The sequence below is a fragment of the Thunnus albacares genome, chromosome 11 (assembly GCF_914725855.1).
Source record: "Thunnus albacares chromosome 11, fThuAlb1.1, whole genome shotgun sequence".
Lineage (NCBI taxonomy): Eukaryota > Metazoa > Chordata > Actinopteri > Scombriformes > Scombridae > Thunnus > Thunnus albacares.
Window position 1 is genome coordinate 10,865,423 of NC_058116.1, and position 17,619 is coordinate 10,883,041.

General features: G+C 41.5%; 1 protein-coding gene across 7 annotated transcripts in view; it reads left to right on the plus strand.

Annotated features, from left to right (window-relative positions):
• il1rapl1a (interleukin 1 receptor accessory protein-like 1a) overlaps nt 1-17,619 on the plus strand; it is a 279,575-nt gene that overhangs the window by 218,645 nt on the left and 43,311 nt on the right. For all 7 annotated transcript variants that reach the window (XM_044365095.1, XM_044365098.1, XM_044365099.1 and 4 more), the window contains one exon: nt 5,287-5,361. In XM_044365095.1, the coding sequence (XP_044221030.1) occupies nt 5,287-5,361 (75 nt within the window). The remainder of the gene's footprint in view (nt 1-5,286; nt 5,362-17,619) is intronic.

The following is a 17,619-nucleotide window of genomic DNA, read 5'->3' on the forward strand; positions in this document are numbered from 1 at the left end:
GGAAAAAGCTTGACTGGCTGCATGGTCAAACGAGGCCAATGGTTCCCACTTTTCAAGATGAAAGCCATTTGACGGTGCCAGTGACTGTGATGCACTAACCTGTCTAGCCGTATTTGTGGGATAGAAAGCACACTCCTTTCGCTTTGATGACGACGTATTTCAACTTTGCCAGAGCCAAGGCTCTTAGAGAGCACAACAGTGGTGCACAGTGGGGGGGACGTGATGTGGTTTAGGATGAATACATGTGCTTTTATTAGCTTCCTCTGGATGACACCATCCACCTCCCCACTCGGCTCCTCTCATGTGGGAAATGGTTGGGTCTGGAATTGAATTCTGTATACTCTGAGGTGACTTTATAAGGGAATCATACAGGATGGTTATTGCACCATCAGGAATGTAATGAAACTGGCGCAAAGGTGACAACTGTACAGAGGAAGGTCACTGTTAATATATGGTGATCTCCCTCAGTACAATATAGGAGTCTGCCAGCCGTAGAGGAGAACTGAGACTTCTCAAGTCAAGCTTAGCAGTCTCCGGCGACTCACAAGGACTTTGTGTTTGCTCAAGTCTCCATCCTTGTATTTTCTTCTCCAGCTTCACTGCCTTTGCTGGTAAAAATACTAAAAAACCTTTGGGAGCCAATTTCCTGAGACTAAGGGACAGTGGCTGTATGTGTGTGTGTGCCCATGCATGAATGTGTGTGTGAATGTCCATCACTTTGTGACTGCATGCCCATATACTGAATATGGCAGTAATTTATACATTTGATTTGTTCTTATTTTCATCTTTGTCACCAAATTGCCAACAGCGTATCTCTCTCTTGCAAATCCCACATACCCACAAATGGGACAACTAACAGAAAAAAAAGCCTTGTGATCCAAGTATCTCAGCTCCATCCTTAATTCATTAATTTGCTGTTTCCCTACAGTCAGTCACCCAGAATAATCCATCAGGGAAGTCCAGTGAGCAGAAATGGCATTGTGGATGACTGATCACAAAGCTTATATTCACAGAGCCCCACTCTGTACTAATATATCTGCATATAGGCCTGCACACACACTTAAACACACAAAGTTTGATTTATCCACTCCTCAATAGCACTTAAAACATACAGTGAAGCAGTGAAGTAATTTCATACAGACTGTCATGTGTCAAAGCATCTCAGGCTTTGAAAACAAAAGCCCAGCCAATTGATTTATACATACAGCCTGCTACATTTTTTCTCACAATTAGGCATAAGCAGAGGCTCTGTCATTTTTTTTACTTCATATGTCACAACTTCCTTAACTTTCTACATATATTGTAGCATCCCTCCAAAGCTAAAGGACTCAGCCTAACTGTCATGTGGTTTGAGAGTTTACAGAGATACTTGTGTCACCTTCTGAAATTAATTCAGCCCGATTTGCTGCAGAGAATAAACATTGCCCCTGAGGATACAGACTTAAATGTTTTATTAGGAATTATCGATCTCAGAGAATAAAACTTGCATAAGTATACCAGCGTGGCCATTCTGATCCCCTAAAGACACATATTCACACAGTAGACATTGATTGACTCTGCCCTGCATGGTGATTGATACCTGCACAGTATAAATTCACAGTTGAGAGTTTTGCTAAATTAAACTAATTCTCTAACAAGCAGAGTTGCAGCTTCTCCAACATTTTGTGTATGCTTATACAGTTTTGTCCTAAAGGTTTCATTTCCTAAGAACGTAGGAGTTGAATATTGCTCAGCGCCTGGTGCAATTAGGACTTGCAACCAGCACACAAATGCAGCATAATGGCATCACAACCACAACAATTTTCCTTGCACAAAGAGATATATTTCATTGACATTTAGTCCAAATCTCTTTTTTGTTTAACATATCTTTTAAAGTAGCAGATAGACAGACAGGAGAGGAAATAAAACCTGATTCTAACCTTTAAAATGTAGCATATAATCAAGAGGGTCTTTCAGGAATATGAGACGAAAAAAACATGTATTTCTTTTCTCATGATGCTCTCTCAACCTTCCATTAAGTTAACATTAAGTTGTGTTTGCATGTTTATTAACCTGTTTGTGTCTACTTTTGCTTAAACCAGAATTTCCTGTGTTAGGAGTTGTTTCCACAACCTCTAGATTTTAATGGTGCCCCTCGCCCCCCTGCATCATGATAATTGATGTATTTCCCATAAAGGAGTAGTAATTAAGATAATGAGATTTTCAGAGGCAAGTGAAGCATTCCAAAATGAGGGGGGGTGGGGGTGGCATGTTTCTCAACTGGTTCACTTTAGTTTTTACAATTTTTCCTTTCCATCCTCTCTTGTTTCATTATCTTCATTTCACCCGCTCTACTTTTCTTTCCACTGCTTCCTATCTGTTTTCTCCTTACCACATCTGCTCTCATACACAGCTTGTCCTCATTTGTTTGCCCAATGCATAATTAGCTATAGGATCACCCATTGTGTAATTATGTATAGCAGTTTGATATGTAATTAAAATTGTATCAGTATCCTGTGTAATTTGTGCTGTGTGATTACCTATTAACAGTGCAAACAGTTGTGCCTAAAAGCCCGTGACCGCCCCTCTTATAGATGTCACTGAGCTTCTCTGTCAGTATTTACATACCAGCAGGTGCTTTATCTGAGCAAAAAGCTCTTTTCAGACCAACACATAATAAACATTAACATTTGTCTGCATCTCCTCACATGAACACTTCTTTCTGACAGCTTGAGTAATTGTTAAATACATTATCATTCAGGCTTTAACTGAGCACTTTACAAGACCACGCACTTTACTTCAGACGAGACCTCGCACTTTACTTCACATCACTTTGCAGAAAGACTTATTCCTCCTAAATAAAGAATAAACACAGTAGGGCTTTCAAACAGCTTATTAGAGAGGTCTTATAATGAGGTTAAAGAAGAGGGCTTGGGAGGACACTCTGAGGAAACATTTTAATGGGCTACAAACTGGCCTAAAAAAACACCTTTGCAGATTCACCACTAAATAATTAGATGTGCCTGAAAAGTCTGATGTCAGGAACAGCCTGTTTTATTCAATAATGGGGTTTTGTGTGTGTGTGTGTTTGTGTGTTTGTGTGTGTGTGTGTGTGTGTGTTTGTGTGTGTGTGTGTGGGGGGATTGGTGTTTACCTCACGGGTCAAAGGTCATACCCCACTGTAAAAATGTAATGTATTGAGTTTTTACCATCAATAAATACATTCATGTCACTGTACACATATAACAGGGCAATATACTGTATATCAAACCTGTTTTATTCCAGTAAACTCTTTATCTGCAGCCGCATAAGCACTGTAATCATTTTAATTGTACTGATTTTATTACAGAACAGGAAATCTGTGACAATATCAAACGTGTCATGTTTGCAAACAGAGAAATGTGATGAGTTTAACATGGCTCAGTTTTTTTCATATGATGGCATAGCACTGCAAAAAAAAAATGGTGTCAATTGTCATAAATTGTCCATAATGTAACAAAAAACCCCATTCAACTGTCTGTTATAAAACTGAACTAAAACTACACACATGGTATGTAGTTTGACACATTGGGACAAAAAGGCCTTGCACTGTGGCACAAAAGGTGTGACTTCCAGATTAGAGGCATTGATCCCAGTGTTCTTTGGTCAAGCAGCTGCTGTTAATGCACATGGGTTCAGTGTTGTACTGTGAGAGAATCAGTGCACATTTCTCTTTTGAATTCAGTTCTTTTCATCAACTTTCCTTGCATTTGCAAAACTTTTTAGGAATCTTGCTGCTAGTATTAACAATAAAACTTACACGTCACTGACAGATGTTTACAACTCATTGTCATGATAATGACATTTCCATGACCGGAGTAATTGGACTGGAGTGGATGCATGCACAGAAACTGCCAATGGGTGCATATAGACAGGCAGAATGTGGGCACAATATATCCTTACATTAAGTACAGTGTTTTGCAGTTTGGTCTCGACTTTCAGAGGCACAGCCATAAAGCAAAGCTTGGTGTGCTTTATCAAAACATGCAAGAAAAAATACACATAAGCAAATGCATCATGAATATCAAACAAGTTATTCTTGAACTCTGGCCCCTTTTGTGTATTTAATAGTCTCGACAATACTCTGATACAGTTTGTCCTAATCTCTACACCACCTCACCATTGCTACAGTAAAGAATTCTCTTTATAATGCTTTTGACAATATGTGAAAGACCTCCCAGACATCTTTTTTCTATACATATATTTTTATTGGACAGTGGACAGATGACAAGAAATGAGGGGAGAGAGAGAGACAGGGAATGACATGCAACAAAGATCTGCTGCCAGAATCAAACCTGGAACGTTGCGGTTACGTGGCATGCATCTTAACTAGTAGGCTATTGGGGCATGCCCCCCAGCAATCTTTTGTATATAAGTGTTTTTCAGTAATGCTCAGAAAGCAAGCTTTGAATGTGTGTGAACATGTGAGTGTGAGGTAAGAATTACTGAAAAAGAGCACTCATGCTCAGCAAGCCTGCCCTGGATAAAAGAATTTAAAGACAAATGCAAAGACTGTTTTCATCTTTGTGAGCAGCAGAGTACCTCATGATCAAAACATCTCATCTAAATGTAGACACAGCAGCCTCTCCATTTCTCTCCCCTGGTGTCACTGTTTAGTCGTGTACATACAGCACCCTCTTTCTGTTCTCTTAACCCCTCAACCCTGAAGAGCACAACCTTCCTTGCAGAACACACAAATGCTTTTAACAACAATAAAACTGCTGCATGTTCTGGCATTCCCCAGAGGAAGGACTTCGGCAGCAGGTCTGACATCCACCGTATGGATGATTAGCATCATTAGAGCATCATCTGGTCCCTCTCACTCAGACACACAGACACTCCATGATGGCTCTTCAAATGCCTAACACTCATGCAGATTAAATGGTGGCTTGTTCTTGGCAAAGCAGTGATTAATTTATGATTAGAAGTAGGTCAGATGAATGGAACCCGAGGTCTATAGACACCAGTGAGCGATGTGTCTTCAAAGAGGGAGTTACGAAAGTGTGAGGAATGAGGATGGACATAAAGGGGATGAGCATTTAATCATTTTCAAAAGGAGATAGGAGCTAACTTCTGTCCGTGCTCTGTGTGAAATGTTCACAAATGTCTGTAAGGCAGAGGGGAACACAAAGAAAAAATACTGGAACAAGTGGAATAGAGGGACAAAACTAAAAGTTGCTCAATCAGAAATCCTTCTTTTTCAGTGAGCTTTTTCCTGTATTGTTGGTTCATCTGTCATGTCTAAATTGTGTCTTCTCTATCTTTCAGCTCCTTTGACTGACAAGCCGCCAAAGATCCTGTTTCCTTCAGAAAACAAGATCACCAACATGGAGCTGCAGCTAGGTAAGAGCATCATGGGATTTTCCTCCAGCAGCAGTTGGCACTATCTGTGTCATTTTCAAATGACACAAAATGAATGATTTTACAAATCCTCTCCAACACACCGCAGGCACTGAAGGCAGATTGATGATGGCACTTTTATTAGCTGGAGAAAGAGCAAAAGAAAAACAATTGTTAAAGTGTTTTCCATATATGCAAATGGTGCGTGCTAATGTCCCTGGGCTGTTTTGTCAACAATGGAGAGCCCATATGGTGCCAGGGTTCCATACGCTGACTCGCCACATGGAGAGGCGGCCGCTGTCAGTCGCCATTGTTTGTCTTCTTTGACGTAGGGTCATGATGGTCCTACCATGTGTGCATGCGTGCATGAGTGAGTATAAACGTGTGGTTGTGTTTGTTTTGGTTTTTTTTTCCCGTGACAGCATATTGCTTGATTTCTGGGCACAGTCCGCTGTCCACATGGTGCTTGCTGCTCTATGAATGGCTAATGTGTCTGTCATGGAGAAGCTGATCGGACAAGACTGAGACTGAGAGGTCTGGAAAGCAGAGGAGGATTGGATGAGTATGTGACGGGAGGAGAAGGGGTGGGGATATAGACAAAGAAGGTACAATGATTCACTGAGAAGGAGGCTGTACGTTTGGTTTTAACTTCGGTAGGGATAGTTTTTGTCGGACAGCCAAAATAGTTGTGTGTACTTGCTCTCTATCACTCTTTTCTCTTTATCACTCTTTTCTCATAGACACACACACACAAAGAGTCCGACTCCACAAAATGTTTACTTTACTGAATATACATTTGCCTAAAACTGGATTTGAATCATGATTTTTCTTTTCTCTGATTTTTACATTTTACTTAATTGACTGACTTAACTATAAATCTGAGACTAAAATTAATATTTAAAAAAAACATATCATAGACTGTCGCAACAAATGTTAAAATAAAATAAATGTGTTGAAACCTGAATGTAATGTATTGCTTTGTAACTTGCTGCTGTAAGATTTTCAAACCTCACTTGAGATTCTGTCTTTCTTTCAGTTTGTGGATTTGGGCGACACAGCTCAAGAGTTTCATGACAGAGACACAGTGATGCTCAAACTTATCTTTAAATCATCTCAAAAACTTCTGTCTGTATTATTTTTCATTGAACTCCTGAACTTATGGCTAGATCTTTCACTGTGACATCAGAGGCCACCTGACTGTGTGTCTCTGTGCTGCTCAGTGACAGTCACAAACAAATCAGCTGGACAAGTTGTGGCTAATTTAGCTTATAAGTAATGTTCATGTCTTAATGACACATGTAATAATAACTCTGCTCTTGATCCACTCATGGAAAATAAGAGAGATAGCATTAAATATTTCTCCTACTAATTTCAAAGATTATTTTTTGAATTGATCACAGAACATTCTTATTAACTAAGCTCAGCTGTTACTGATACTTTGGTTCCTCTTTAAAAGGACCAGATGTCTTAATTTGCTTTTGGGGGGAATTTTCACTAACAGTAATAAAGTTGTTTAATTAAACAGCATGTCTGAGCAACAGTCACCAATTAGCTAACATAATGAAATTAATTAAATATAACATCAAATGATGAAATTAAACATAATATCAAATCATCTTAGTTCTGCCCAGTGAAGTTGTTTTCAACTCTGTAACGTTTGGAACGTTTAAACTATAAATACTAACCGCTTCAGATTCTCCACCTCACCAACGCCACTAGTGCTGCTGCTGTCGGGCTGCTGCTAGTCAATAATGCCTGCAGCTTGAAGTTGAGGGTTGCCAGATCATCGGGTCGAGTATCCCCCCTATCCTGCTCTTTCACTCTTTATCATAATAGCACACTTTTTTGCAGAAAACACACAAACATGGCAACTCTGCAGAGATCTTACCGTTAACATTACATGGAGTTAAAGCAGCTAGATTGTTTGAGATCGGTAAAAATATTGGTAGGGACAATCCAGCAACACCTTGATATTGACAGGGACATGTCGTTACCGTCCACACCTAAATCTACGCCCATGCTGAGAGGTTACCTTTTGTCTTTCATCTGATGCCAGGTAGCTCTTATAAAATGCCTCCACGGTTGGCTGATCAAGAGTGAAAAGTTGCTGCTGTTGGTAAACTGACAAGCACAGCCTCATATGTCAGCATACTCACACCTATGCATGAACAGGTTGCATAATGCATGCCCTTCGAGTAGGTATGTTGTTTGTATCTATCTGGATTTTACTGAAATTTTGAGGAAAGGTGTCTTTTGAAACGGTCTCACAATTATTTAAAGCCTCTATTTAAGCCTTGTTTTTTATGTTTGGTGTGTGTGTGTGTGTTAAAAGGTCAGCACACTTAGTGCTGCATAGTGTTTTAATACACAACTTCCATAAAATTGGGAGACTTGCAAGAGACAGTTTTTGAAAAGAAAGGTCTAAATCAGTGCAGCAACGGCCAAAATATACTGACTTTTGCCCTGAGTGTGGGCAAAATACTGGATCCTACATTTCCCATAATGCAACTCACTAGAATGTCTTTGTTAGATCCTCTATGGCCCTTGTTTATAACGCAGGCTTTTAGACTATTTTATAGTCTCCAAACCCAAGCGTAATAACCCAGATGACATTACTGGGATATTTTCCGACAAAAGGAGCAAAATTCCCTCCAGACCCACATATGACATTATACGACTGTTTTCACAGGCTAATTAGTACTCCCAATAACAAGCGAACTGATCTGTAAACCCAGAGGAGTTTCTCTCTAATGGTATGGAATATGAGGGCTTGGCACCACCATCACAAAAAGAGAATCATATGCAAAGCAGAAAAGGAGAGAAAGTGAGCCCCCATGGACTCCCAGCAGAGTCTGACACAGAGAGAAACCAAGGTAAATATTTTACAGCTGGGCTCCATTTTGTGTGTGAAAAAGTTTCTCTCTCCCTGCAGATGATAGTTTCTCTTTTATTTAGCTTTATTTATTTATTCTCCCTCTTTCTTAATATTTGTTGAGTCATGCCCTAAGCAGCTTTATGGAGCAACATGGCAGATTTATGGTGGCCAGAATGCGCACAGAAAAAGGCTGGTCCCTTATGGCAAGGTGGAGGCCAGTGGATGGGCAGTAAAATCGGAGCCGTAAGCAGGGAGATAAATCTGCAACACTGCCGGGAAACACAGCCCCACTTTATCTCCTCTGCTGCCGCAACCAGCGCAGGTCTCAGACAGCTGCCATCACAGCCAGCTTTACACAACATACACACACGCAGGCATAAATAAAACACATATGTTACATAGACTCTCACAGACGATGCACAGCGGGGATTGTAGTGGAAAGTCAAAGAGGACAGTGCAGAGAAGAGAACACAAAAGACCATGAAAAGGAACTGAGAGCGAGAAGCTGAGAGGTGTCAGAGCAGGCGTAGAGGCAAGCGAGGGTGTCAGAGATGGGATTGGATATGTTGAGAGAGAAAGACGATGGGTGTATAGACACGGAGATCAGAGTTTGTTTGCTTGTCTCAGGAGAGGGGAGGTCTTGTCAAAGTGTCCTTTTAAAGTCTCCTTCTGTCACTCAGGCCTACACACTCAAAGAGTGGATTTATGCTCATTCAGAACTAGTTTGTATGATGTGTGTTGTCCAACCATGTCGAAAATCTACAGTGTTTATAGTTGTTCTGAACAGCCACATTTGAATGCAGGGTGAAAAGTCATCGAGAAGGGGCAGACCTGATATTGTTTCAGTGCCGGGATAACAGCACACATTTTCAGACATTCTCACCTGCAAGGCATTCATGGTGTTGCACTCGATTGTTCACACGAAAAGTGACAAAAATAGTTGTGTCAAGAATTTTTTTTAAAAAAAAGAGCCAGAGAGAGAAGTTCAGAATGTCAACTTGTCGGTTTCAGAAAGTTACAGAAATGGCCACACGCAGCCTGGACTTTGCAAAGGTGACTGGGGAGAAGGTTTCCGAGGCAATTCAACCATCCGCCAAGCTTTTCTGACAGAGTATTCTGGCCCCTTAAACCACAACAACACTGCCAAATAGCAGTGTGTGTGTGTGTGTGTGCTGCTCTTATTGTGGATCTACAAGGCTTCACAGCTTTAGGGATGTGTGACTGCACGGATGCTGAAAGCAGGACTGTATTGTGTCACAAATATTACTTTCGGTCAACTTGACATTTTTGGATGCATTCTCCAAAGAAGACGAAATCACGGGTGCGTGGGATGGTTAGGTTTTGTCAGTAGCCGTCCAGTTTTTCTATTGCCAGATTTACTGCTGTCCCTAAGTGGTGAGTTGGTGCAGTCCACTTGCACATCTCCAGAATAGGAGGATGATTCATGTTGCATATTTGTATCTGTGCTGGATTTTCGTGACAAGGAACTGCACAGAAGTACACAAACTTACAGTGTGTGGCATATTACACATAGCTCCAAATTTAAAACACACACAGGCACACTGACTTGGTGTTGATTCCCTCGGGATGATTTGTCATGGGTTTGCTGTCCCAGAGAGTCGGGTGGAGAGATTCAACTCACGCAGCACTCCACTTTGAGCATCTCTCTCTCTCTTGCTTGCTCTCGGTCTCCGTCACACACACACACACACACACATGCACAGATATTCGCGCACGCCTCTGCACCACTTGGGGTGGGTAGGTCACACGCACTTGCAGCGCAGTCCTTGGTAACTGTGGGATAATTGTAACTGATAGAGGATTTTACTGTCCCCTAAAGCCGGTGGATGGATGCACTCTAGTGGAAAGGAATTAGAGTCCATTATTTCAAAGAGCAGGACCCAGTAGTATGGGATGGGTGACAGAAGGCGGACAACTCTTACCTCCTTCATTTCAGCTCCTGACACACACTGCACTGTGTTGAGTCTCTCTCTCACACACACACACACACATACACACTTAGACACAAACATTCTCACACTGCACACAGTCAGTGGTAGCCATCTGTAATAGACTGACACTCGAAGTTGCTGATGTTCCCAATTTCCCTTGTGTTTTAGCAATGTGTTTTTGACAAGAAATAGAGAGAAATAGACAGTGTGGTTGCATGTTGCACTGAATAATCTCACTCCTTGCAATCTTCCTCTATTATCTCCATCTTCTTCCCTCACAATTTGGAAACATCTGTCTGCTGGCCAAAGCATAAAACATGCTTTTTTTTCATTTCAGTGAAGTAAATCCATGCAGGGTTTTCGCATAGAGCTCAACTCTTGTGAACATATGTACTATGTGCAAATTTGTACGTCAAGGTGCCTTAAAGGTCAGACAATTTGTAAATGGTAAGTGAGAAAACTTACCAATTGCAAACTGCCTGACATTTGAAGCACCAGAGACCAAGAGAGTCAAGAATTCAGGAGGATATCATACAAGCTGGGTTGCGCCATCAATTCGAATATGCTTGAGTATATACTGCTCTGCAAAAATGAAAATGCCACAGGGTTTTCAGTCAAGTAAAGTCTCTTTAATAAACTGTGTCAAATGGTTGGCAACCAAGCTAGCCCAGGAAACTTGAAAGTGTTATGCCACTCTCTGGTCTGATGGGGCACTGAGAATGAATAATATATAACAGTTGAAATTATTAGTTACCACAACTCACAGTAACTTCGACTTGTATGGGGGATATTTTCCCATTTTTTCCACAAGTTGATATACTGTATGTACATGCTGAGTATCATTACATTTTCCAGGTGTGACATCACACTAAAGGCTTGTGTGAAATAGCTTGTTTGAGTGGTGCAATTTTGTCACATAAAAACAACAGTGAAACACTGAGGAGTATCCACTCCAAGACTCTGTCTTTATGTGTTAGTGGTTTCCCTAAAAGCCTACTGACGCTTTTGATCTTCGTCATTTTTTGTTGAAGCTGTACATCCAACTAACACCTCCAACTCCCCCTCTTCCATGCCTAACCCCATATCCATGTTTTAGCTTTCTCACTTATCTTTTCTCTCCATCTATTTGTCCCTAATCTGTTTTACCTCCTCACCGCCTCCATTGACCTCTGCTTGCTGGAGGATTTTAGGATTCGTCAGGATAAGATCATTTCCCAAAGTCTGTTGAAGTGATTAAGACCCCCTTTTCTCTCTTCTCTTCTCTTCTCCTCTCTCCTCTCCTCTACTATGAAATCTACAATGCCGGAGACCTTCTTGATCTTGAACACCTGGCCGTGACATCAGACATGTCACCTTCACACGGAGAGGGGTGAAATTGAAATTGACATTGCTCTGCAGAGTTACTAAAGGTCAACTCGGAGTCACACACAAAATTACTCCATGTTTCTCTTTCACTCTCTGTCCGTCTGCTTCTTCAGATCACACACACAAACACACACGCACACACACTTTCATTCTCTCACCTCTCTCTCACGTCTCCTATAGTCCTTCTCACCTCAGTTCCTGTCACTTTTCTTTTTTCAGCTCATGAAAGTAGCATATCTGTAAAAGTATGGCCATATTTGTGCGTTTGTATGTTTGACTTTAAGTTTGTGTGACAGTAGCACCTGTATGAAACTGGATGTTGGTGATAATGGTGTTGGCAATGGCGGTGATGAAGAGGATGGTAATCTTGCAGAGAGCTACACCGTCAGTGCTTTGTGTTTTTATAAACCGAGTACATGTATCTATATCTTTTGTGATAAATGACATATTTACATTATAACAGGAAAAAAATCACCAGCTTTAAAGGTCACGCTGCAGATATTGGGAACCATTTTATTGTGCAGTTATTCAATTTGGTTGCAGTCCTACAGTGACCCAGCGTTAAGTAGCCCACGGTGACCAGTATGGTAACTAGTGTGTCAGCGAAACAAAGCTACATGTTTAAGTGTGTGAATGGTTGTCATTAATCACTGTGTCTGGAGCTGAAAGCAGGAGCCTGCAGTATGATAAATGAACTAACAGCGCCTCTACACATGCCTAACAGGAAAGGGAGAGGGAGGAAGGCAGCGAATGAGAAAACACGCATATGAAGAGAGAGAAACAGCACCACATGTAATAAAGACAACACCCCACTGTGCATCACATACAGCTGCTTGTTTATTGCTGCCTTGACATTACTCGCCACAGACAGTGAGGCTGGTAAGAAGATGCAAGAGAGGTGTGAACCCGCACTTCATTCATATCAGGCTGTTATTTATACTCCCTGAGGCATCAGGCTGTCGCTAGACTGTCAGGCTCTGTCTTTAAAGGTAGAGTCAGTGATTCTGGAGAGAGACTGTTCAGTACACTTTTTGTCAAATTCAGCAAATATCTCTTCATGGTCTGCTAACTGTCCGTTCTGTGTGTGTGTTGAAAAAAAAATCCGGTGTTCATACTTCAGCCTTGGCTCTGTAAATGGGAAACAAACAAAGTGGCGTGGACAGAGACATACATCACAATTCCAGCCAATCAGCAGGGAGCGTTTGTACTCGTGCACAGGACGGGGGGAAGTCATCAGAGCAGCTGTCTGTGTGAGGACATGACAGTCTCCCATCTCCAGCACCCGCGGAATGTGGGTGCTGGAGCGGAGGGGAGGGCTGGCATACTGGAGAGAGAGAGGTCGTGGCCAATTCACATAGGAAGTGTTTTCTCACGGAACAGATACACTTCCATTTTATTAAATGTATCAATCCACACCAAATCTGAGACAGTCTCACTTTTTTATGCTCAGAGTCTGTTTCTGTCATGTTTAGTGAATCATGATCTGAGCAGGCAGCTGTTTAAATCAAATGTGTTTTGACCTTATAAACCATATCAGTGAATCAATAAATACAAACACTGTTGATTTCTACCCGCGGAGTCGACATGCAAACTATTTTGGTTCAGTAAATTTCTGCTGTCAGTCAGCCTGGTGAAGGCAGTTTGTCCAGCCACTGTCCTTTAAGCTCTCCAGGAGTTGCAGCTGACAGACGGCTGCTTCTGTGGACAGAGACGCTGAACGCAGGTCGAGTGAGAAGTGGGAAGGCCACAGAGAGGTGGAGAGTGTTGATGGACTGTTGTGCTCACATTTTTTTCCACTCGTGATAATCTGTGAGAGGAACAAGAGTGACTCTACAGCTGACGCATCGCTCTGAATTTCGCCATATTTCTCTTTTGGTCGTTGCCTTGGCAATGCGCATGAATTTGGGGGCAGAGCTTCTGAAGGAGCACGAAGGGAGAGGTGTATTTGTGTGGGTGTTTCGTTCAAATATCAACAATCTTTCTACAGGATGACTGACTCTGCTTTTAATAGACCTTATTAGCAACCATTCAGCCGATTCAGAAACAAAGTAGTAGCTATTTCCTGAAATGCAGATGCAAAGCTCGCCCGTTCGTTGACAGTCAGCTGATTGTCTGCCGTAGTCTTTGCTGTGTGTTCAAGCGTGACTTTTAATAGAAGACAGGATGTGATGTGAGGTGACGCATCAATCTGTTTTTATTCAGCTCGTGTTCGGTTTAGTGTGTCAGGGCCATAAGATCTGCCCCCAAAGAAAGCAACAGGTCTGATTTGTCTTCCCTTGGCCTGAGCTCAACTTTATGCTCACTGTCAGTGTTTGTGCATGTATATGTACACAATCATTATCTAGGCCATATCTGATTTCACACTGATTGTGTTAAATCAGTCACCAGCAAGAGTTTCTACCCTTTTAAGCCAAGGGATGTCTTTAAAGAGAAATGATTAGGTAATGGTAGCTCTTAGCTTGTCTGTGTCTGATGCTCAGGCCCACTGACAGGTAATCAAAGAGAAGTAGCACCCCACTCATCCCTGCATCACTCTGTATTTGATGCAACAAGGGCAGACAGGAGGAAGAGGCCAACATAATGAGACCCGTCTCCTTTTCAGAGGTTCTCTGTTTCCAGAAGCTGCCCTTTCATCCTCTTCCTCCAGTCACTGCCACCTCTGTTTGGTCAAGGTGGCAATGATAAGGTCAAGGGATATCTTCTAAAAGAGCAACTTGACATACAGACTCCATTGCAGGAAAGGCACTGAAAATTGAGTAATTGACCCAATAGGCAGAAAGAGATGGATGTACAGTAATAAGAAAGGATGGAGGAGTGAGAAAAGAACGCGGAGGATAGAGAGAGATATAGGGAAAAGGGGGGAGGGTGTTGGCACTGGAATGACATGCATGAACAGCAAAGCGAGCAGGGGAAAAGGCGGCTTTGCCATTCACTTTGAAGCTTGCTCCACTTCTGTCTGTCTTACGTAACAGAAAAATGAAGAAAAACAAGTGCCAAAAAAAACTAGGCAGGGTGGAGAGAAAAAAAGAGGCAAGTCAGAACTTCCAAACTTCAGGGCTCTGATGTTTCCGGCAAGCGAGTGGTTGTATCTGGACGATGGAATTAGTCACCATGCCGCACTGAGCTACGGTGTTGAGTGAGGGGTAAAAGAGTAAAGAGAAAGCGAGGTAGATCAGTCACTGGTGTGAAAGGAGACAAGAAAGGAGGGCTCAGAGGAGGTTGTTGGACAGAAAAAGAAAAGGAGATAGAGTAGAGAAATCTCAGAAAGCTAGCAATGTTTCTCCTTCTCTTTCTCCCTGTTACATAAGCTGATCCTTCCATCCTCAGACCAGCTGAGGCCCTCCACATATGTTTGTTCTTGAGTAACCAAAGAAGACCCCCCAGCTGGGGGCCACGGCCGCAGCGAGGAGCACCGATGCACTTTAGCTAACACCTATATGACCGTTACCCTCTTTTCTGCTGTACTGTTACTTTTTTATGACAATCAATCTTCATGATGCCACCATCGCCCACAGCAGCAAATGTTGCTATGGAGATCAGTAGATCTGCACCGAACTGCTGCCATAGGGAGAGTATTCAAGCTCACGTTGGTGCGTGTGTGTGTGTTTGTGTGTGCATCTTTCTGTGTGTGTGTGTGTGCAGACGGTTCATCTTTAATTGCCATCTGCAATCTGCATCCTGAGCACAGTCAGTAATTCGAGAGGCCCAGCGTGGGGTAAATAGCTAAGACTCATTTACAAGTGTGTTAATGGACTCTCTATCTTTGTCTTTCTCCATCCCCTTTCTCTCCCCCGCTCTGTTTCTCTGTCAGCCTTTCTTTATCCTCTCTCTCTCTCTCTCTGTCTCTCTCTCTCTCTCTCTCCACATAGCAGTCACACATTGAACCGTAGATCAAAACTTACTGCAGTAACAGCACAAGCAGTATAGAAGCAGTTTGTGCATAATTTACATAATTTTATGAATAAACACACAGTTTCAGGCAGTTAATTATCTTCAATTTGGTCATTAACATAAACATCGTTGGATTGACTATGACTGGCTGCTGCTGCTGACTGTATTTTGAAGAGCAGACGTTAACTGGGCTGGTGCTAGCCTGGGGTGATGCTTAAGGGAGTGTATAGCCAGCTGAAATTAGATTTGAGAAATGAGATTTTTTGTTTGACATTGGTTGTTATAATCACTACTGTTCAGGAAACTATCACGGATGAAAGTGAAATTGTGGTAATTTTAAATAAAAAACAGATAGACTTTTTTTTAACTGTAATTTACTCAGTGGAAGGATGAGCACAACCTTCATTTCCTTCTGCTATTTTAGCCTCCCTGCTTCTTTCCTTCCTCCCTTAACTACCTTCTTCAACCCTTGAAATGTGTTATTAGTATTAAACAATGGAGGAACAGGCATGTTAAGTACCAGCTTTACTTTCCTTAATAACTACCCTCCATGGTAATAATTACCCCCTTTGAAACAAAAGGAAAAAACCTTCTTTGGTTACTAGGCAATAAGTGTGCAGCTGGTATTGTGTGTTTTATGTGTTTGTGTGTGGGTGCACACTTTCTGTTGCTTGCACTTTCTGCTGTCATTGCAGATTACAGACATTTTCTCATGATTTTCAGCTTGCATCTTGCATTTGTTTTATTGGAGTAAATGACCAAAGTTAAACCAAAACAATCAATTTGCAGTACGTTACATCATTATAATGCACTGTAGTTTGTCTATCAATTCCTTATAGTCAGGTTTTGGAGATTTCAAGGTTTCTACTAGACACTGACAATAATTTGATTATGTGTATGTGTGTGTGTGTGTGTGTGTGTGTGTGTGTGTGTGTGTGTGTGTGTGTGTGTGTGTGTTTCCATCTCACCACACAACACTGTGTAATCCTAAATTTCACCACTAATTGTCAGCATTGCCTTAAAGGCTAGATGTAGATTTTTTCAAGTCTATCTTATTACAGTACTCATACTGTATGCCATACACACAGTAAGTGACTTATTGGTTGCTTTAGTCTCTTATCCATACTTTGGACTGCATTTTTCCACAGAACAAGGATTGTGGATTTTGTCTGCTATCTTTTAGACAGCCTCAGGATGGAGAAGAGGAGTGATTACAGCGAGGGAGGCAACAATCCTACTTTTTCTGTCACAGTACCGATTCCAATACCTCAACTCAGGATATCTGCCGAGACTGAATACTGTAAATGCAACTTACAGTGTAAATTTTAATGGCAGAAAAAGATAAGGAGACAGTATATTTCTTTTGCATTTTTGCCTTTACTTAACAGCTGACTATGTAGAAATAGACAGGAAATGTGGGGAGAAAGAGATGGCTTCAATATGTAAGGTATCCCATCCACTTAATAAGACCAATATTGGTGCTGATTCTGATCTGGCAAATTCAGTGACCAATCATGCATGCAGGCATGTGAGTACTGCACTAAAATCACAATCTAGCCTTTTAAATCTACTCCTTAAAGTCAGTCCACTGACTAAAGTCAGACGTTACCATAACATATCCTCCCTGTCATCAGTAACCACTTAACTGGATAACTGACTCATGTTGATGTTGGTGACTCATATGTCGAGTCATAGGCTGTGACGAGGGGCAAGCTCTTAACTATCAACATCTCTCATTTTTATTGTTTCTTTTCACCTAGATTCAGTAAATCCACAAAATCTACCAGTTGTCTTTACCTATATCACTCTCCACTGCTCTGAATTTAATATTCTCTTTCTTATACTGTTCTTCCCGCATGTGCAGGAGATGCATATACAGTAACAATGCGACCCTCCATCCATGTAGACTTGGACAGACATGGCACACATGTTGCTACCATAGTAATAATATCGAGAACCATCCCCCTTTACAGGATGCCCAGCTGGTAAACTGAAATCAGTCGTTGTTGCTTGTTAATACAATACTGGTTATGGGATGAAATAAATAAATATATCTAAGTGAAACTATTTTCAAACTGAACGTGTGAAACAATTTAGTGTTTAATCTGAATATTAGACTAAACCTACTGAGCCTCACATGTGCATCTCACAAGCTAATAATGCTGTCAGAGAGCTGTT